Source organism: Prunus mume, linkage group LG8 (assembly GCF_029339155.1).
Source record: "Prunus mume cultivar Tortuosa linkage group LG8, ASM2933915v1, whole genome shotgun sequence".
NCBI classification, from domain to species: Eukaryota; Viridiplantae; Streptophyta; class Magnoliopsida; order Rosales; family Rosaceae; genus Prunus; species Prunus mume.
The window spans coordinates 4,088,318-4,110,974 of record NC_142705.1 but is presented as its reverse complement, the minus strand read 5'-3'; the positions used below and the strand labels follow the sequence as shown (position 1 = coordinate 4,110,974).

The following is a 22,657-nucleotide window of genomic DNA, read 5'->3' as shown; positions in this document are numbered from 1 at the left end:
TGTTCTAATTGGTAATCTGCATCCAAAATCATAATTCCTGCTGCTTCAAAGGTAGGGTTTATTTTTCTTGTAGTTTTTTGACCCGGTAAAAGCTCTAAATCAATGTATCTTGGATGGATGGGATGGGCGATCAGATTGTCTGCTCTTAGTGCAAAGCATGGCAACCTCAAGTACCAGCTTCATCTCTTCTTCAACTGCAATGGCGGAAACAACTTCTCTATCATTGTAGATTAGATTTCTCTAAGAATTACTTTGCTTCACTTGCTCTGCAAGGTTGCTCCCGTATTCGTCAACCTTCCATTACTTCCAATTTCCAGCATCATCTCCCCAAAGCTGAAGAAAAAGAAGAAGAAGATCGACTATATTATCACAACAAAATTTACTCACAGGTAGTTTAATTGATCAACTTCAACTATATTAGGTGAACTGAGCATGAAGAGAGAGTCCAGTAAACCGAAGGTGGTATATGCAACAGGCAATAAGTCTGTTGCTTGCTCAGAGCACAGTTTCAAAGCTTTCGCGGATTTTTCCAATTTTTTGTAAAAGAAATAGTTATAATCGGCTTTTAGAATTTTTTTAAAAAGAAATAGTATAGCCGGGCGGCTATAATCGATTTTCTTAAATTTATTTAAAAGCTGTATAGCCGATCGGCGATACTCGATTTTTTAAATTTTTTAAGAAATAAATTAGTATCGCCGCTCGGCTATACTTGGTTTTTAAATTTTTTTACCAAATAAATAGTACCGCCGATCGGCTATACTACCTTTTTATGTACTCGGTTATGTATAGTATAGCCGCATGGCTATACTTGATTTTTCCAGTTTTAAAAACTAAATGGTATAGCCGTTCGGCTATACTCTGTTTTCCGGATTTTTAAGCAAAGAAATAGTACAGCCGGCCGGCTATACGTTATTTTTTTCAATTTTTTAAAAGAGATAGCATGAGTATGACCATTCGGCTGTACTCGGTTTTTCTTTTTTTTTCAAAAAATAGTATAGCCGACCGGCTATACACGATTTTTAATTTTTTTAATTTGAAATGGTATAGCCGAACGTATACGCCTTTTTTTCAATTTTTTAAAAGAAATGGTATAACCGCTCGGCTGTTATTGGTTTTTTTTTTTAAACAAATAGTATAGCCGAACGGCAATACTCAATTTTTCCAAATTTTTAAAACGAAATAGTATAGCCGCGCTATACTAAATTTTTTCCGCTCCACTGTACTCTGTTTTATCTAATTGTTTTTAAAAGAGCTTGTATTGCGTTGACCTATTTAACATTTCCACAGAGATTACCCAGTTGCAATTTCAAGTGTAATATTTGCATCTCGATGATGTGCGGCAGATTGTGGGGTACATCCTATGGTATGCTTATATACCTCGTGTTATTTCTTTGTTATGTATAATATGGAAACCAAAATTGGGCAAATTGGAGATGGCAGGATGTACTAATTATTTTGTATGTTTTCCTTTCAGATGAAGGGTTTAGGCCCAACTAAAGTAAAAATATTGTCTGCAACTGCCGATGAACATAACATCAAGTGGGATCCTGATTGTAGAAAGAAAAAAAAATTTACTGATTATAGAAGGGAGGAGAAGATGGAGAACTATACATACGCAAACACCCTTTCGGGCGAGGAGAGCCAACGACTATCAATGTTGGCAAATGAAGGATCGCTAATTGGCGTTAGCCATTAGCTCTGATACCATGTAGAAACTGATTTTCCCTTATATTATTCATATGATCATTATACAATATATATAAAGTCTGCAGAGAATAATCTACAGTTACAACAAGTCATTATCACAAACATAAATATGGAGTTATGGCCTAATAACAATGTAACTGACAACTGACCATTTCCTATCATTAGTAGGATTAACTACTGTAACTGAAATACTATCGTAACTCTATAACACTGATTCATATGGAGAGAATGAGTCCAAGTCTCCTGAGGCCCTGCTGGTAAGATTGGCTCAGCTATAGGTACCATTGCTTTAGCTTTGGTGATGATAAGATCCATCAAAGCACAGAGGGAAAGAATTCTTATGGAAATGCAGCTGTGATTTTTGATGACTCGGGTTCGGTTCAGATGACAAGAACTACAAGGGACAAGAATTTAGTATAAAATTTTCTTCACCCGTTGGAAATTCAATTCCTTTGGATAATTTAAATGCTTGGAGCTCTGAACAAAAGAGTAATGAAGTACAATTTAAGTCCATTTCGCAATTAAGCTCTTCATTTCAACAGAGGGGAAATAGTATTTTTGGGAGCCCACGTGTATTTTTGGGGAAAAATTTTAAAGACAGAGTATAGCCGTCCGGCTATACTATACACAAATAAAAAATCGCCGCTGGCTATGAGGAGGCCACGTGTCAAAAGAGGTATAGCCGGTCGGCTATACTATTTATTTTAAAAAAAAGAGTTGCCTGTCTTGTGTCAAACACAGTATAGCCGCGCGGCTATACTATTTTCAGAAGAAATTAAAAAAATATAGCCGTGCGGCTATACGGTATAGCCGTTGCCGGATATAGCCGCGCGGCTATACTATTTTGGGGAAAAAAAGCGCCCGCGTGTCAGAAAAAGTATAGCCGGCGGTTATACTAAGTTCGAGCAATCTCTATCATCTCCAGCAGACATAACTTGTTTCGTTTCCAGTACTCTTGCTCAAGAGCCATACAATGAGAAAGGGATCACAAAACTATACAAGGATCGGTCCACCCAAACCTCAGTCACATATATTACTTCTGATGATGGTGAGGCTGAGGAAGATGTTCCCAGACAGATTTCCCCCAGCATTGCTCATCTGATCACTAAATTTTCTAGGAGAACCAAATCCGTTTCTTCAAATCCTGTTAGAAGTTGAAGCTCAGTAACAATAACTTTTCCAGAAGCATTAGGGACTTGAGATTATGACCAATGTCAAATTCCATGAGAAGTTTAACAGCTGCATAAAGAGAGAAGAAACTAAAGGTGGGGATGTTGGATTTGAAGGTTGAATTATATATTGCTGAACATGTGAACACCTTTTCCTTAGGATTTGTGTATTTGGAAAATCCTAAGGAAAAGGCTTTCATAAGCAGAGTCCTGAAAACTATGTTTTCGAAGTGGGTCCTTGTCACTATGTGCCTGTAAGATAGCATATTCCTTTTCAACTTTTTTCTTTTCATCAGTTGCATGACATTAAAAAAAGAACAAGACAACTGCTCATGAAATTCACAATTTGTTAGTTTCGCGTTGGAAGTTAGGCAATTTATGTTGGTGGTGGGTCAACTACCCTTTAAGAAGTTGAGATATATTTTATGTAAAGGATGTCAAAATTATCCAGATAATCAAATGACTAAACAATTTCCGATTTAACTAATTTTTCGCATGAATAATGCTTAAAAATAACCTAAAAAGTCTTGCATGCTTTTGTGGGTTCAAGGGCACCAAAAGTCTTCCATGTAGCTTAAGTTTTTATGTGTGATTTATGTCCTAGTTAATTGTCTATATTCTTTATACAATCGTGCAACAAGTGATCTTGTTTTACTTTTTCACTTTTTCAGTTTCTTCTTTAAAAGATCTTGTATCGTGTTGACCTATTTAATGTTTCCACAGAGATTGCCCAGTTGACTTAAAGGGAGCAATTTCAAGTGTAGTATTTGCATCTCGAAGATGTGCAGCAGAAATACCAAAACTCATTTGCGTTCGCAAGCATTTCACAGCTAAATATGGAAAGGAGTTTGTCTCTGCAGCTGTTGAACTGCGCCTAGATTGTGGTGTGTAATCCTATGGTATGTTTATATACCTTGTGTTATTTCTTTGGTTATGTATTATATGGAAACCAAAATTGGGCAAATTGGAGATGGCAGGATGTACTCTGTCAAAACTCGTATGATAGTTGTATTAATTATTTTGTATGTATTAATTATTTTGGTATGTTTTATCTGCTGATTCAAAATATTGTCTGCAATTGCAGATGAACATAACATCAAGTGGGATCCTGATTCATATGGAGAGAATGAGTCTAAGTCTCTTGCGGCCTTGCTGGAAAGATTGGCTCAGCTATAGGTACCATTGCTTTAGATTTGTGGATGAGGTTGTTTAAGGAAGCAGAAGTGAGCAGGGTTATTCCACAAGCTTGCATATCAATTCTTGTGAGAAACATAAGGTGTTGGGGTACGAAATAGGGTAGAGGAGTGTTGGCTGTATATTGTTTTGTGTGGACTTCTAATCCACAACATAGCATGCTTATAAGATATTAATAAATTCTGTTTCCAAAAAGAAAAAGGAAAAGACTGGTTCAGCTGTAGGTGGTTGATTTATTACTTGCAATTGCATAAATAACATAAAACTTCAACTTCATCTTGGTTATACTTTACATTGCATTGTTCAAGACATGTCTGTCCATTAATTTTAAATATCGGAGCAGAATTTGCCAAATACCTTTGGCATTGCTAGTACAATTCAAGTGGAAGCTCCTCATAGCTCAGCTCCGCCTAATTATGATGACAGCCCACCCACACATTATGAGAATCATGAGGTATCCGTAAACTATAATAAGCAGCATGCACGATCATTACCTTGCTTCCAACATTCTGCTTCTATAAATGTTTCTGGCAACGGAGAAACCAGATCTTGCAGATTTTATCCAGAAGTGGGGTCTTCAGGTACATCAATAGTCAGCGCAATGGTGATTTATTGAGTTTTAGTATGTAGTGGTGGTGTTTTGAATTTATCACTTGTTTGATACTTAATTGGACATTTGCAATCAGGAAATGAAACTGATGGGATGGAAGACAGGCATTTATTTCCTCGGGATGGAAATGATTTTTCTTCCGGTAGGAAGAATTGGAACAGGCAATTCGAGAATGCTACCACTGCAGCAGAGGCTGCTGTTGATTCAGCAGAAATGGCATGCATAGCTGTCAGAGCAGCTGCAGAGCTTTCACAGCAATGCTCATCAAAATCACATGACAAAATTTGCTGGTCAGCCTCCTTGAGAACCAGTACAACTTCCATTTCGGCGAATAGTTTCCAAATGGCAGATCGTTATCCTCAAAAGAAGTCATCTGAACCTGAGAAGCTTGACTTTTTAGGTGACGTGAGTATGAAGAAACAGTCCAGTAAATCTGAGGTGATGTATAAGAGTGACTTGCAAGCTGGTTTTGGAGATAAAAGATCTGAAAATAAATCTTGCATGTCTTCTTTTCGATCTGAGTCAACCTTTTGTAGTGATGATTGGGAAGGTAATTCGAGATGGAATGAGCATATTACTTATACTCCCCAAATGGCAGATCATTATCCTCAAAAGAAGTCATCTGAACCTGAAAAGATTGACTTATTAGGTGAACTGAGTATTAAGAGAGTCCTGTAAACCTGAGATGATATATGCAAGTTATGATCATCCAGATGTTTTGAGAGGGAATGATCTTATTTCTTATTTCGGACTTGGTGATGGTAAGATCCATCAAAGCACAGAGGGAATGAATTCTTATGGAAATGCAGCTGTGATTTTTGATGACTGGTTCAGTTCAGATGACGACAACTGTGAATTTGATGTGGAGGAGGACTACAAGGGACAAGAATTTAGTTTAAAATTTTCTTCTCCAGGTGGAAATTCATCCTCAATTCTTTTGGAGCTCTGAACAAAGGAATGATGAAGTACAATTTGAGTCCATTTCGCAATTAAGCTCTTCAATTGAACGAAGGGGATACTAAATAGTATAGCTGGACCGCTCCACTATTTTTGGAAATAAATAAACCGAGTATCGCCGCGCGGCTGTATACTATTTATAAAACCCCAAAAAAAACTATTTATAAAAAATCGGCCCACCTGGCGATTTGGAGCCCGCGTGTCAAAAATAGTACAGAGAAAAAAATTTGAAAACAGCGTATAGCCGGTCGGCTAGACTATTTTTGCAAAAAACTTTTAAAACCGGGTATCGTCCGCCCGGCTATACTATTTTTTGGATAATTTTTGAAAACCGTGTATAGCCGGCTATACTATTTATAAAACAAAAAATAAAAGTCGCCAGCCTGAGATAAGGGGCCCGCGTGTGAGAAACGGTATAGCCGAACGGCTAAACTATTTTTGGAAAAGAAAATTTTAAAACAGAGTACAGCCGGCTATACTATTTTTGGAAACCGTGTATAGCCGCACGGCTATAATATTTATAAAACCCAAAAAAAAAGAGTCGCCCACCCACCTGGCGATTCGGAACCCGCGTGTCAAAAATAGTACAGGGAAACAACTTTTGAAAACAGCGTATAGCCGGACGGCTATACTATTTTTGAAAATCTGGTATAGCCGTTCGGCTATACTATTGTTTGGAAATTTTTGAAAACCGAGTATAGCCGCGCGGCGGTACGGTTTATAAAACAAAAAATAAGAGTCCCCAGCCTGAGGTAAAGAGCCTGCGTGTCAAAAAAGGTATAGCCACCTTTAAGAAGTTGAGATGTATTTTATGCTGACGATGTCAAAATTATCCGGATAATCAAATGGATAAACAATTTCCGATTTAACTAATTTTTCGCATGAATAATACTTAAAAATAACCTAAAAACCAGACAATTCCGATCATTACAACCTCTCCATACATGAAAAAAAAAATTATTGTTATTTTATGTTCTAGCTCTTTGTTTTCTGCACATCAAATGATTGATGTTTTTGGAATCTTTTAACTATATTTTACAACCATTTGGATTAAGATTCTGCAACCTTTGTGAGTATTTGAGGACAAATTCAAGACGTGAGCAGTAGTAACTGGATTTATAATATTGGGGATGATCTGTCGATGCACATGAATGAATTCCATGACTTATATTTAGCCTTGGCTACATATGTCACCTTATTTTCTTCCATTTTCAACTTTTGTGCTCCTCAAATCAAAACTTTATGGTTTGTAAAGCTTGTCCTACACCGGTGCCTACATCCTATGTACTTTTTTTATAAAAAAAAAAATTCATCTAAGATATCATTAAATTCAGGGATTTTCAATTAATATATCTAAAGACTAAAATGACAGGCTTAAAATAAAACCATGAGATATCAATTCCATCTATTATGATTTTGTCTTCCAAAACTAAGGGGTGTTTATAATCCAAATTCAATTCGCTTAAACCGATCTAATTCAATTTTGATTGGTTTCAACGATTTGGTGAATTGAATTGAATCTTAAAATCTCGAAAATTCAATCCAATCTAATTACTTCATACTACTTTGATCTTACATGATAAATGAAAAATATTATGAAATTCTCTAATGTGTGATCCGTTTTCCAATCCAATATCATGAATCCTAACTTTGATCAAATTGGATTGAATTGAAAATCAGCAATCTAATCTAACTTGGTGGATGTATATTTGTTGAATTTTAACGATTTGGAATCCACGAATATGAGTGATTATAGAATACTACGATAGTACGGTCATGTGATACATCTTGTACATGTGTTAATCAAACTCACATGACAAAATTTGCCTGTCAGCCTCCTCAAGAACCAGTCGAACTTCCATTTCGGCGAATAGTTTCCGAATGGCAGATTGATATCCTCAAAAGAAGTCATCTGAACCTGAGAAGTTTGACTTTTTAGGTGACGCGAGCATGAAGAAACAGTCCAGTAAATCTGAGGTGATGTGTAAGAGTGACTTGCAAGCTGGTTTCGGAGATATAAGATCTGAAAATAAATCATGCATGTCTTATTTTCGATCTGAGTCAACCTTTTGTAGTGATGATTGGGAAGGTAATTCGAGATGGAATGAGCTTATTACTTACACTTCCCAAATGACAGATCATTATCCTCAAAATGTCTTACTACAGATGTTTTGAGAGGGAATGATCATATTTCTTATTTCGGAGATATGCTGACTGGAAAACAATCTAGTTCTTCCCTTTGTTCTCATTCAATAAATTTTGGTAACAATCACACAAATGTCTTAGAAAGCCCTCAAAGCACTTGATGTGGAGGAGGACTACAAGGGACAAGAATTTTAAAAATGTAATAGTACCGCCGAATGGCTATACTGGATTTTAAGATTTTTTTTAAAAAAAGAAATAGTATCGCCGGGCTGCTAAACACGGTTTTTAGAATTTTTTAACAAAGAAATAGTCCAGCCGTTCGGCTATACTCGAATTTTTAAATTTTTTTCAGTTTTTTAGAAGAAATAGTATAAGCGGTCTGTTGTACTCGGGTTTTCTTTTTTTTTTAGCAAGAAATAGTATAGCCGTTCGGCTATACAAGGTTTTTCAAATTTTTTATTATAAAATAAATAGTATAGGCTTGGAGCGCTGAACAAAGGAGTGATGAAGTACAATTTAACTCCATTTCGCAATTAAGCTCTTCATTTGAATAAAGGGTATACAATATGGTATAGCCGATCGGCTATACTATTAAAAAATTTGGCAACCGGTTATAGCCGTCCGGCTATACTATTTTTTGGAAAACTTTTTCAGAGTATAGCCGGCGGCTATACTATTTCTTGGAATTTTTTGGTAAACCGGGTACAGCCGTTCGGCTATACTATTTATAAAACAAAAAAAGGCCGGCCTGGTGATAGTATAGCCGCGTTGGCTATACCATTGTTGGAAAAGAAATTTCAAAACCCGAGTTTTGGAAAAGACATAACTTGTTTCGTTTCCAGTACTCTTGTTCAAGAGCCATACAATGAGAAAGGGATCACAAAACTATACAAGGAATACAAGGAGGGGTCCACCAAAACCTCGGTCACATATATTACTTATGATGATGATTCTTCAGCAAATGAACTCTCACTGCAAATGGTAACTGCCTTGAAAAATAACCATGCAGTCAGAAATGGAGCTCTGAAATAAAGGTGAGCACAAGTTCCTCTTTTCGTTACTTTGATTGAGATGATAATGAGGCTGAGGAAGATGTTCCCAGACAAATTTCCCCCAGCATTGCTCATCTGATCACTAAATTTTCTAGGAGAACCAAATCCGTTTCTTCAAGTCCTGTTAGAAGTTCAAAAACAATAATTTTTATTGAAGCATCAGGGACTTGAGATTATGACCAATGTCAAATTCCATGAGAAGTTTAACAGCTGCATAAAGAGAGAGAAAATAGAGGTGGGGATGTTGGATTTGAAGATTGAACTATATATTGCTGCACATTTGAACACTTTTTCCTTAGGATTTGTGTATTTGGAAAATCCCACGGAAAAGGTTTTCATATGTATGCAGAGTCCTGAAAACTATGCTTTCAAAGAGGTCCTTGTCACTATGTGCCTGTAATAGCATATTCCTTTTCAACTTTTTTCTTTTCATCAGTTGCATGACATTAACAAAAGAACAAGACAACTACTCATTAAATTCACAATTTGTTAGTTTCGCGTTGGGAGTTAGGCAATATATGTTGGTGGTGGGTCAACTACCCTTTAAGAAGTTGAGATATATTTTATGTTGACAATGTCAAAATTATCCGGATGATCAAATGGATAAACAATTTCCGATTTAACTAATTTTTCGCATGAATAATACTTAAAAATAACCTAAAACCCAGACAATTCCGATCATTACAACCTCTCCATACATGAAAAAAAAAAATATATATATATGTTATTTTATGTTCTAGCTCTTTGTTTTCTGCACATCAAATGATTGATGTTTTTGGAATCTTTAACTATATTTTACAACCATTTGGATTAAGATTCTGCAACCTTTGTGGGTATCTGAGGACAAATATTCAAGACGTGAGGAGCAGTAACTGGATTTATAATATTGTGGGATGATCTGTCAATCCACTTGAATGAATTCCATGACTCATTTTTAGCGTGGGCTGCATATGGTCCTTTTCTTCCTTTTTCAACTTTTGTGCGCCTCAAATCAAAACTTTATGGTCTGTAATACTTGTCCGACATCGGTGTCTACATCATATGTATTTTTTTAAAAGAAAAATTTCTTCTAAGATATCATTAAACTCAGGGATTTTCAATTAATATATCTAAAGACTAAAATGACCGGCTTATAATAAAACAATGAGATATCAACTCCAGCTATTATGATTTTGTCTTCCAAAGTAAGGGGTGTTTATAATCCAAATTCAATTGGCTTAAACCGATCTAATTCAATTTTGATTCGATTTGGTGAATTGAATTGAATCTTGGAGTCTCGAAAATCCAATCCAATCTAATTGCTTCATACTACTTTGATCTTATATGAGAATTAAAAAATATTATGAAAATACTCTAATATGTGATCCGTTTTCCAATCCAAATCATGGATCACTTTGATCAAATTGGATTGAATTGAAAATCAGCAATCTAATCTAACTTGGTGGATGCATATTTGTTGAGTTTTAACGATTTGGAATCTAGAAATACAAGTGATTATAGAATACTACGATAGTACGGTCATATTATACATCTTGTATATATATTATAATATAAGTGAATATTTATTGATATTATTCCCTAAAAGAGATAAATAAATCATGTCTTCCACCTATATTATAACATGTATACAAAATGTACCATGTGATCATGCTACCGTAGTATTTTATAATTTAATGATTTGATGAATTGGATTGAATCTTAAAATCTCAAAACTGTGAAAATCATATGACAAATTTACTAGGGCGAATCCAATCCAATCTAATTGCTTCATCCAATCTAATGTGTGTTTGGAATAAATTTAATGATAACTATTTTATATATCAATGACTATTTTCCGTTATTAAAATCGATTATCCAATCCAATCTCATAGATCCTAGCTTTGATCAAATTGGATTGAATTGACAATTAGGAATCTAATCTAACTTGGTGTATGCATATTTGCTGAATTTTAACGGTTTGAAATCCACGAATACCCGTTTCCCAAACCTCAAAGAAAAAGAATATAAATTTTATTTATAAAATAAAAAGACAATTTAAGAGAAGAATGTCAGACACAAAAGGAGGAAGGAAAGAACATGACAAGAGAGTTTACTAACAAAAAAATAAAAAGAACAGGACAACAAATTTTGGATTATTTTATTCACAGAAACTTAAAAAAAGAAAAAAATTAATTGTTTGTTTCCTGCACCCTTCCACACCCAAACTTAATCTTTTCCGTGTGATTTAGGAGAAGGGAAAAGTCTTCGTTTTCCTTTTCCACGAAATTTCAATATCCATGCGCCTTCCTCTGCAAGATCCTTCTTTTGCTTTTACGAAATTCCACAATCAGAAACTTCCATTATTATATTATCACGCGCTTCTCCCGAATCAATACGCCATCTGGGTTTCTTGGGCGCCGAGGAAAATTAATCAGAAGATCATATAACGTCGAGAGTTCAAATATTTGGTCTTGAAGAATCTCAATTCTGAATTCACCATGCTTCACAGGAGCTTCAAGCCAGCCAAATGGTAATTTTTCTCCTTTTTTTTTCTTTTCTAAATTTATAAATATTATTAGTGGCCTGTTTGGTTTCCGAGAATCATAGGAGAAGAAAGAAAATTTGAAACAGAGTTTTGTACTTGTACAATGATTCCTGCGCGGTTGACTATGCTGCTGCGGAGTTTCAAGTTTTTGTTACCGCAAATTTGTGTTATGTATTTGAATTTGACTGTTTTATTGATGAATTTGGCGGGCTTGATTGGTGTCGATGCAGCAAAACGTCGTTAAAGCTTGCGGTTTCTCGGATAAAGCTATTGAAGAACAAGAAAGATGCACAAGTGAAGCAGATAAAGAGGGAATTGGCCCAATTACTTGAGACTGGTCAGGAACGAACTGCTAGAATTCGGGTTTGTCTTTGATCCTTCAACAACTCTGCTTTTGCAATCAAGTTTTGTTTTTTGTTTTATGTTCTATTATAACCAGAGATGTATAGTACGTACACACTATGCTTCTTCATGGAGTTGGTCCTATTTCATTTAATTTGGAGGACCTGCTCTATCATCAATATGCATTTTAGGAAGGCATTGATATGTTTTATTCTCTTAATATGTCGTCTGAAATGGTTTTAATGGGCAAGGAACCCATAGTTTTGCCAATTTCAACTGTGGTGCACCCATGAAAGGCCAAAGAGTAATATAGAAGAAACGAAACTTCTCGCCCTAGTTGTTTTTATTTGATGACTGATCTTAGTAGCAGCCTCTACTTGTTGAAATTTCCAGTGTGATAACATACACTTTTTTTTATGACTTTTACGTGCATCCTGTATCTCAGGTTGAACATGTCCTCAGGGAAGAGAAGACGAAGGCAGCATATGAACTTATTGAGATATATTGTGAACTTATTGCAGCGCGCTTGCCTATGATCGAGTCGCAAAAGTATGTAAATCCAATAGTTTTGTCATCTTTGTTCATGCATGTGCTCTTGTGTTTAAATTTAGCAATACTTTGTTACGCGTCAGTTAAGTGCTCTTTTTTCAGTGCTTGCTTTAATATTGCTCATTTTAAGATTCATAAAGCTACTGGTATTTCTGTGTTTCTGTAACTAAGGATTTGGAGTTTAGAATATTTTACTGTCTGGTTTTTTTATTTTATCATCATAGAATAAGTGATATTGTTATACTCCTTTGAATATTGTATTTTTCTATTCTTGCTTTAAAAGCACTTGGGTTGTGTTGATTTGTTTAATATGTTACAGAAACTGCCCCATTGATCTGAAGGAAGCAATTACTAGTGTAGTATTTGCATCTCCAAGATGTGCAGACATACCAGAACTCATGGATGTTCGCAAGCATTTCACTGCTAAATATGGAAAGGAGTTTATCTCTGGAGCTGTTGAATTGCGGCCAGATTGTGGCGTAAATCGCATGGTATGTTCATATACCTGTTCAATTTCCACGGATAGTTTTAACATGGAAACTAAATGGGTCCTATTGGAGATGGCTGGATGTATTCTGTCAAAAGTCAGCAGATTAGTTTTATTGATAATTTTTTTTTTAATGTTATTGTCTCAGTTAGTGGAGAAATTATCTGCCAAATCACCTGACGGCCCTACGAAGATGAAAATCTTGGCTGCAATTGCAGAGGAACATAACATCAAATGGGATCCTGAATCATTTGAAGAGAAAGAGTCCAAGCCTCCGGAGGACCTGCTGGTAAGATTGGTTCAGCTCTAGCCTGGTTCATTCATTGCTTGATATTGCATGGATAACATAAAACTATAGATTCATCTGGGTCGTATTACATTTCATTGTTTAAGGCAAAAAGGAATTTTGTGACATTTGCGCAGAATGGACCAAATACTTTTGGCTCGGCCAGTAAAATTCATGTGGAACCTCCGCGTGGCCCACCTCCACCTAATCATGATGTCAAGGAACCTTCTAATGTTCAGGTTCCGCCTCAAAGTTATGAGAATCATGATGTATCTATGAACTTTAATCAGCAGAGTGCAAGATCTTCACCTCGCTTCCGGGATTCTGCTTCTTCAAATGTTTCTTCCAACAAAGTAACCACATCTGACACATTTCATCCAGAAGTGAGATCTTCAGGTACATCAATAGTCACTGGAAGGTGGTGATTTATTAAATTTTAGTATTTGCTAGTGTTATTTTGAATTTCTCTTTTGTCTCATTCTTAATTGGATATTTACATACAGGAAATAGAACTGATGGGACGGAAAATAGGCATTCATTTCATGGGGACGGAAATGCTTCTTCAACGGGTAGGCAGAAGTGGAACATGAACTTTACGGATGCTGCCACTGCAGCGCAGGCAGCTGCTGAATCAGCAGAAATGGCAAGCATGGCTGCCAGAGCAGCCGCAGAACTTTCAAGGCAACATTCTTCAGAATCACGGGATAAATTTAGCCAGTCAGATTCTTTAACATCTAGTAGGACTTCCATTAACACTGATCCTTCACTGAATAGTCACCAAATGGCAGATCGATATCCTCAAAGGAAGTCATCTGAACCTGAGAAACGTGACTCTATAGGTGAAGTGAGTACAAAGAGACAGTCCAGCAACACTGGTGTGTATGCTAGTGAGATGCAAACTGGAAGGGAATCTGATAATGTTTCTTATTTTGGCGATATGGGATTGGAAGAGAAATCTAGCAGGCATTCCTCCCAATCTAATTCTATAGGTGAAGTGAGTACCAAGATACAGTCCAGCAACATTGATGTGTATGCTAGTGAGATGCAAACTGGAAGGGAATCTGATAATGTTTCTTATTTTGGTGATATGGGATCGGAAGAGAAATCTAGCAGGCGTTCCTCCCAATCTAATTCTATAGGTGAAGTGAGTACAAAGAGACAGTCCAGCAACATTGATGTGTATGCTAGTGAGATGCAAACTGGAAGGGAATCTGATAATGTTTCTTATTTTGGCGATATGAGATCAGAAGAGAAATCTAGCTGGCGTTCCTCCCAATCTAATTCTATAGGTGAAGTGAGTACGAAGAGACAGTCCAGCAACATTGATGTGTATTTGAGTGAGATGCAAAAGGCAAAGAAACCTGATAATATTTCTTATTTTGGCGATATGAGATCTGAAGAGAAATCTAGTAGGCCTGCCTCCCAATCTAATTCAAGTTTTGGTAGTGATGATCAGGAGGATGTTTTGAGAGGGAATGATCACAATTCTTATTCGGGAGATATGAGGACTGGAGAACAATCTGCCAGGTCTCATTCAAGAAATTCAAGCAATGATCACGTAAATGTTTCCGCTGGCCTGGGTGAGGATTCTTTTGTTGGTGATGCTAACATCTATCAGAGCACAAAGCATATGAATTCTTATGGAAATGCTGCTTTGGTTTTTGATGACTCTGGTTCAGATGATGATAAATATAAATTTGATGTGGAGGACTTCAAGGGCCAAGAATCTAGTTTTTATTTTCCTTCTCCCGATAGAAACTCATTTTCTTCTTCAGCTCATTTAAATGATGGGAGCTCCAAACATCAGACTGATGAAATACAATTTAAGTCCACTTCACAATTAAGTTCTTCATCGATGCAGCACTCCCCTCCTGTTTTTTCAGAAAACTTGACAGGTTCGGTGGCTTCTTCAGAACCAAATGACTTGTTGCCTGTTGCTTTTGATGCTTCAGATGGCCCAAGTTCAGACAGTGAAGAGGAGTTAGACAAGTCTAAGCTTTCCCAGAGCACAGTTTCTAAATTTTCTTCTGGACAGAGCCATAGTGCAAGACATAGGTCATTTGGATCTTCATCTTCGGAGGAGTTAAATTTGGGTTCTAATCAAAAGTCATGGTTACTGCCTTCATCTCTTAATTTGAACTCCGTTGATGTACAGCCTGAGAGAAGCCAAGGAGTTGAAAATAGCACTGCCTCGGAAGAAAAGTTTGATTATGATGAATTGCCTACTGGTGAGCCATCTCGAGGGCTAATGAAATCTGGATTAGACTCAAATGTTAAGGACGATTTTCAAACACTACAGTTGCCTCAAACTGTGAAAGATAGTGAGGTTTCAGAGGGGTGTAGTTGTGTAAGCGACACTGACAATGAGTTGAACTATGGGACTTTGACAGGTGGCCTGCGGAATAAGGGGTATAAGCATCCACCATTTACCAGGAAACCATCAGGAAACTCTTTGTTTGTCAAACAAGTCACTGAGGATACTAAGATTGAGCAACCTTCCCATTCTCCGAAAGTCGGGACTTCCATCATTTCTGGTACTTCTAGTCAAGAGCCAAATAATCTGCAAGGGAGCACAAAACTGATTAAGGAACAGAGCAGAAGAAACCGAGTCTCATATATTGCTCCCGATGATGATTCTTCAGAGGATGAACTGTCACATGGAATTGTTAGCAGTAGTAAAGACCCATTCAATAAAAAATTGGGATCTGAAGTAAAGGCAAGCTCAAAATCCACATTTGGTTTCTTTGATTCAGAGGATAGCGAAGGTGAGGAAGATCTTCATACAAAGATTTCCACAAGCAATGCTCGTCCAAGTGCTAAACTATCTAGAAGGACACAGCCCTCTTCTTCAAATTCTGTTAGAAGTTCTAGCTCAAAGACAGCAGTTGTTTCTGACATGTCAAGGACTTCAGAATATGGAAAAGTCTCTTCAAGGAGGTCCTATGCCACTGAAACTCTACCAAAGTCCTCATCCCATACCAAGAGCTCAGGGAGTCGGGAGTGGAATAGACCTGCAGAACAAGCAGCTCCTGAACCAATACCAGAATCCCAGAGGTATTCGCCTGTAGAGACTTCAAAGTCATACGGAAACTCCTCTTCAGGGAGTTCCTATGCCACTGAAACTGTACCAAAGCCCTTGTCCCAGACCAAGAGCTCAGAACGCCCAGGTAGTCAGGAGTGGCATAGACCAGCAGAAGACGCAGCTCCGAAACCAATTCCAGAATCCAAGAGGTCCTCACCCGTAGGGACTTCAAATTCATATGGAAACCCCTCTTCACGAAGTTCCTATGCCACAGAAACTGTACGAAAGCCCTTGTCCCAGACCAAGAGCTCAGAACGCCCAGGAAGTCAGGAGTGGCATAGACCAGCAGAGGAAGCAGCTCCTAAACTAATTCCAGATTCCAAGAGGTCCTCTCCTGTAGAGACTTCAAAGTCATATGGAAACACCTCTTCAAGGAGTTCCTATGCCACTGAAACTCTACCAAAGCCATCATCCCAAACCAAGAGCTCAGAACGCCCAGGAAGTCAGGAGTGGCATAGACCAGCAGAAGAAGCAGCTTCTAAACCAATTGTAGAATCCAAGAGGTCCTCACCCATGGAGACTTCAAAGTCATACGGAAACCCCTCCTATGCCACTGAAACTCTACAAATGCCCTTGTCCCAGACGAAGAGTTCAATGCGCCCAGGAAGTCAGGAGCGACATAGACCAGTAGAACAAGCAGCTTCTAAACCAATACCGGAATCCAAGAGGTCCTCTGCGCATGTAGAGACTTCAAAGTCATTTCCAAGGGAGCAATCATCCAGTCTTTCTCCAAAGATTGCAACAGCACGGAGCACTGAAACTCCAAAATCTTCAGGTTCTACATTGGAGAGTGCACCAAAGGAGAGAGCTTCTCATGTCCACCCAAAGCTTCCCGACTCCGATGCAATAATTGCCAAGTTTATGGCCCTCCGGCAGAGTCGACAATAGATATAGTTATATGCACATAGTAATATAGGATACATTTTTATGTGATTATCACAAAAGGTTTGCTATTCTTTGACATACTTGAATTTTTTATGATTGTCAAGTAAGGGTTGATGGTTATATGTAAATTTCGTGTCAAAATTGAGTCGTTTATTTTTTATTTTTTCATTTTTAGACCATTATATTGCAAATATGATGAGGTTACCATTTGTAAGAGTTATGTAATAAAACATTTTTCCGTTTCTCTTTGTTCTAAATTTTATGAGAATATCCGAGACTATGCTATATGGATCGTATCTGCCAATTACATTACTGCTTATATATCTCACCAAGATGGTTGGTTTGTTTTGGCCATGTAAAAATTGTGGCTAAAAAATATGGTTCAAATGGTTATATTGTAAAAGACTTTTTATTTTAAAAGGCATACGTTTTTCAACAACATTTTCATAGGAAGACAGTCATAGGGCCAAATGTAGACCCATGTTACAATTTAGCTCTTCAGAATATTAATTTTTTTTTAAAAAAATAATGTATGGCTAAATTTTTTCATCTCTAGCCAGGCATGGCTTTATTTTAGGGCCCACCATATTTTATTATTTTGAGAAAAATTATGGTACAACATTCATTCATTCTACTATTATGTTGTTGTGTGGTTTGTTTTCATTTATGGTGTTGTGTGGCTTGTTTTCATTTAGGCCATTGGAGGACAGCTAAGAGCATCTCCAATCGATGTGTCAAAAGTGCCACATAAACATTTAACATAGAAATAACATCTCACATCACTCCAACCGATGTGTCAAAGCTGATGTGGAATGAAGGCTAGAGGTTGAGATGTTATTTTTGACATCCCAAAAGTAAGATGTCAAATGAATATTTTATTAGTTTTTAAAGACAGCTAGTTGTTACTTTCATTTATTATTTTCTTTTTTTTTTAATTTTTTTCTTCTTTATCTTAAATGATTTGACTGTTACAATAATTATTTATTTGACATATCGGGTGGAGTGTAAAATTGTGTAAGTGTCAAATTGCCACATCAGTCATCAAATTTAAATTTGATGTTTGGTATTTAACATCTCCCTACAGATGTGTCAAAAGTGCCACATAAACATTTAATAGCTAGAAATAACATCTCACATCACTCCAACCGATGTGTCAAAGCTGATGTGGAATGAAGGCTAGAGGTTGAGATGTTATTTTTGACATCCCAAAAGTAAGATGTCAAATGAATATTTTATTAGTTTTTAAAGAAAGCTGGTTGTTACTTTAAATTTATTATTTTCTTTTTTTTAATTTTTTTTCTTCTTTATCTTAAATGATTTGACTGTTACAATAATTATTTATTTGACATATCGGGTGGAGTGTAAAATTATGTAAGTGGGAGATGTCAAATACCAAATATCAAATTTAAATTTGATGACTGATGTGGTAATTTGACATCCTGCATAATTTACACCCCACCCGATATGTCAAATAAAAATATTATTTTATTACATTAGTGTTGATTTATTTATTACTTTCTTAAATGAATGTATTTTTAAATTTTAGTATTAAGAGTAATTCATTAATCAAGTTAAAATACTTATAAATTAATTATAAAATGTAACATAAATACAATTAAACAAAAAAAATCATCCATCTCCATGTTGGTTGATGAAAAGAACATAAAAAAGATCAACATAAATTTTCAACGGTAAAAATTTCAACAATATAGTAGTGTCAAGTGACGATAACAAAGGAAAAGAATTAAAAATAATAATAATAATGAAAGCATATAATGACAGCAGATGCATGACATAGTAACAAGAAGAAAAAAAATATATAGATAAGTATTAAATGAATGATAAAGCCACAACCAGATGGGTAAAGAAATTATAAATTAATCAAAAGACGTCTTCAACACTTGACGGCAATTTTGACAACGGAGGCTTCACACGCCATTCCACGTAGACTATAGTTGTTTGGTTGAAGTAAATTTCAGCTATTATTTTTATTCATTAAAAGTGCCACATAGGATTTGACATCTCCATACCAAACATCAAATTTAAATTTGATGGCTGATGTGGCAATTTTACACTCTATCCGATATATCAAATAAATAATTATTGTAACAGTCAAATCATTAAAGATAAAGAAGAAAAAAAATAAATAAGTAAAATTATATATCAAAGTCACAGCCATTTGTCTTTAAAAATAATAAAATATTTATTTGACATCTTGCTTTTAGGATGTCAAAAATAACAGTTGAACCTCCAACATTCATTCACATCAGCTTTGTGACAATTCGGTTGGAGTGATGTGAGATGTTATTTAGCCATTTAGTCATTTTCACATGCCAAACTTATTTCATGGGCCCATCGCAGGTGCTACCTAACATGAGGAAGAACCATGTGGGTGTGATCACGAGATCAATTCGTGCAACTAGAAATTAACAGACATATATATCCAAGGGTTAAAGACGCACTAATGTTAGCTAGCCGTTACTTTTTTTTAACGGTCAGAACCATTTGGAAAGTGCATCAATTTTTTTAAAAAGCTTTTGTAACTTTTAAATTTCAATTACCCCATTTAGTAAATTTAGGTTGTAGCCAACAAAAAAAATTTCACTTTTGGAAAAAGCCAAAGCTTTTTCAAAAAAGACAAAAAAACCTCTCAACTTTTAAATCAAAGACATGCAAATGTAAATGATTTCTTAGAAATCCAAAAATAAATAAGGGCAATTTTGTCCATTTTGGCTTCTTTTACAAATTTTCTCTCTTCTTTGTGTTTTTCCAAAATCTCCCTTAAAATTTTATGAAAACAAGTTGTCAACTTCAATTTATATCATAGTCTCTAACCATGAAAAAAAGTGACAAGACACCATTATAGTAGTGACGTGTCATAACTCCTAAATGAAAACAAGCCACACACGCAACACCTAAATGAAAACTAGCCACATAACCCCTAGATTAATACAAGCCACACAACACCTTAAATGAATACAAGCCACACACATAACTCCTAAATAAAAACTAGCCATCTCAAAATTTGACCTAATTTTATTTTTGGGGCCCACAGCTAAGGATGAGTTTGACACATTTTGAGGCTACAACCATGATTGGAGAAGGCCTCAAGCTTGTGAGGTCCCAACTGAGAAAAGCTAGGGTGAAAACTGCTTTACGTAACCAAGTAATAGTAATAAATAAATAAAAAGTTAAAACAAAAAGCTTGTGAGGCAAAACCGACTTACAAGAGCTTATAAAAAGGACAAAAGTAAAAATGTTACAAGCACAAAGGTGAGACAAAAGCCTCATAAGTTCAGTGTTGCTAGTATCTATTCAGAACTTCAATCCAGACACATTTTGGGTTTATCTCTGGATCAAAGTAATTTCCATATCAATTTGGAACCATGTGAAATTTATATTTGGTGGTTTCTTTTACTTTCATGAATCTCATGGTTGCCTCAAGTACTATTCTAAAATTGCTTTATGCAGGAGGATTTTCAGAATTATTCGGCAATGGAAAATAAAGAGAGCCAGTGAGCTTGAAAAACCCAACTGTGTTGCAGAGCCAGGAGTTACATGAGGTAACTCTGCATATATAGTCTGCCTAATTTGAATATACTTGTCCAGTATGCATGATATTAACAATTAAACTGCCTGTCCCAATTGAAATGGCAGTACATACTGAAGACTAGTGTGTACCCAAGAGAACCAAATCCTCTCAAGGAACTGAGAATTGCTACTGCAAACCACCCAATGTAAGTCTCTAGATTTCAAAAATGAAGGTGCAGCAAAACTGTGAAATTACAACATTTACACGTCTTCTTTAGAACCAACCATTCTTTCTTGTGCAGGGCTTTCATGGGGACTGCACCTGATGCAGGTCAGCTAATGACCTTTCTCTTGAAACTGGTGAACCCAAAAAAAACAATTGAAATTGGAGTTTTTACTGGCTACTCTCTTCTCCTCACAGCTCTTACAATTCCTGATGATGGCAAGGTTGGTAACTTGGTCCATATATCTATCCAATTCAAGTGATATAACAACAACCAAAAGTTATGCTTTATAGTTTATAATGCACGAATGCAGATTACAGCCATAGACATCAACCGAAAAACTTACGAAATAGGCTTACCAGTTATAAAAAAAGCCCGTGTGGAACACAAAATTGACTTCATTGAGTCCCAAGCTCTTCCTATTCTCGACAAACTCTTAGAAGATGTAAGCAGAGAAAAAATTGCTACTTTGTATTTGACTCTATTTGTTTTCTTTTCAACTTCAAGTATTCGAAGATTGGTGATGCTTTGTGCATGTTGTGCTGCAGCCAGAGAAGGAAGGGAGTTTCGACTTTGCTTTTGTTGACGCGGACAAGAACAACTATTGGAACTACCATCAAAGGCTAATGAAACTGATTAAGGTTGGTGGGATACTTATGTATGACAACACACTCTGGGGAGGAACAGTTGCTTGGCCTGAAGAGGATGTTCCAGAGGCCAAAAGGGAGTATAGGCTGTGCGCAATTGAGTTTAACAAATTGGTTTCTGCAGACACAAACGTTGACATTTCCCAAGTTCCATTGGGTGATGGGATCACAATCTGCAGGCGCATATGCTGATCATCAAGTTGAGTCAGAAAGTCGATATGAATATCATAATCAGATTAGTTCTGTTAAGAAACTACTTTATAAACCTCAGTTGAGAATTGAGATGAAATAAAATCACCCAGTTCATAAAAATGACAATGTTGAGCAAGTGAAGTGATTGATCAAGAACTCAATATATTCAAAACTCAAGTCCCATTCATCACAGCCTTGCTGAGTTAAACACATCCAAAACTCAGGTCAAAAGATGCTACAATCTACAATCACCAAATGCTTTCTCAAATATAAACCAACGCTGCCGCATCAATTGTTATATAGAAGTTACCAATTGGGTGTTAGTTGGATTGACCCAGACTTTTGGCATGCTTCTAAATGGTCCTGGGTTCAAGCTCTCGTGATATCAGTGTCTGTGAGTTTTCCCTCCTCCTCTTCCAAATTTTGGCAAACAAAAAAGAGTTGTTATATAGAAGTGAAAGTTTTGGACTTTTAGGACTTTTTATAGCAATAAACGGTTGAGACAGGGTCATTTAGAGCATTTTCAGCAAGGGCCCAAGGGAGGGCTTTTTTGGGGGGATTAAACCCAAAATGGTGTTTTCAGCAACAAAATTTTGTCAGGGCAAGGAGTGGGGCCCAGCGAACTGGGCTGGCTTGAGGTGAGGGCTGGCCCGAGTACCAAAACTCGTTTTGGGCAAGGAGTGGGGCCCAATTTTTTCCCAATAAAAAAAAAAAAAAAAAGAAACGTAGAGCAGGGTTTCCCTCAATGTAGAGGCCTTAGAAGTTCCCTAGGTACTCCTCAGATCACGAGTACTGATAGATATTGGGTCTATCCATTGGCCTTCTGTAATAGGGCACTAAATCAATCCCTAATCGATCGCTCGCCAGAAAATTTTAAAAAATACCCAAAAAATACTGATTTTTTTTTTTCTTTCTATAAATACCAACCAATACTCTTCACTTTTAACACCAACTCCTCATACATTTTCTTCTCCTTCTACTATTATTCACTTTCTACTCAATATTTTTTTCATTTTGAAGTTGTATTTTTCTAGAAAAATTTATAGGTTCTTCTAGTGAAATCGGAGGGGCATG

General features: G+C 36.3%; 1 protein-coding gene and 1 pseudogene across 2 annotated transcripts; both read left to right on the top strand.

Annotated features, from left to right (window-relative positions):
• Positions 1-11,074: 11,074 nt before the first annotated feature.
• Positions 11,075-17,233, top strand: LOC103340768 (Regulator of Vps4 activity in the MVB pathway protein). The gene is made up of 7 exons (XM_008244212.3): positions 11,075-11,343; positions 11,589-11,721; positions 12,146-12,249; positions 12,569-12,740; positions 12,885-13,025; positions 13,160-13,418; positions 13,526-17,233. The coding sequence occupies exons 1-7, from the start codon at positions 11,312-11,314 to the stop codon at positions 16,990-16,992; spliced, it is 4,308 nt and encodes a 1,435-aa protein (XP_008242434.2). The 5' UTR covers positions 11,075-11,311; the 3' UTR covers positions 16,993-17,233.
• A 3,012-nt stretch (positions 17,234-20,245) lies between these two features.
• On the top strand, positions 20,246-21,703 carry LOC103340769 (putative caffeoyl-CoA O-methyltransferase At4g26220; annotated as a pseudogene). The gene is made up of 5 exons (XR_016122658.1): positions 20,246-20,262; positions 20,498-20,552; positions 20,647-20,726; positions 20,823-20,967; positions 21,058-21,703. The product of XR_016122658.1 is annotated as a putative caffeoyl-CoA O-methyltransferase At4g26220 (transcript).
• Positions 21,704-22,657: the final 954 nt, after the last annotated feature.

What these genes read in the sequence shown, in the direction of transcription:
- LOC103340768 (XM_008244212.3), top strand. Translation starts at nt 11,312, where the DNA reads ATGCTTCACAGGAGCTTCAAGCCAGCCAAATG. An exon ending in AGCTTCAAGCCAGCCAAATG is followed by an intron (nt 11,344 to 11,588) that starts GTAATTTTTCTC and finishes GTGTCGATGCAG; the next exon opens with CAAAACGTCGTTAAAGCTTG. An exon ending in AGCCTCCGGAGGACCTGCTG is followed by an intron (nt 13,026 to 13,159) that starts GTAAGATTGGTT and finishes ACATTTGCGCAG; the next exon opens with AATGGACCAAATACTTTTGG.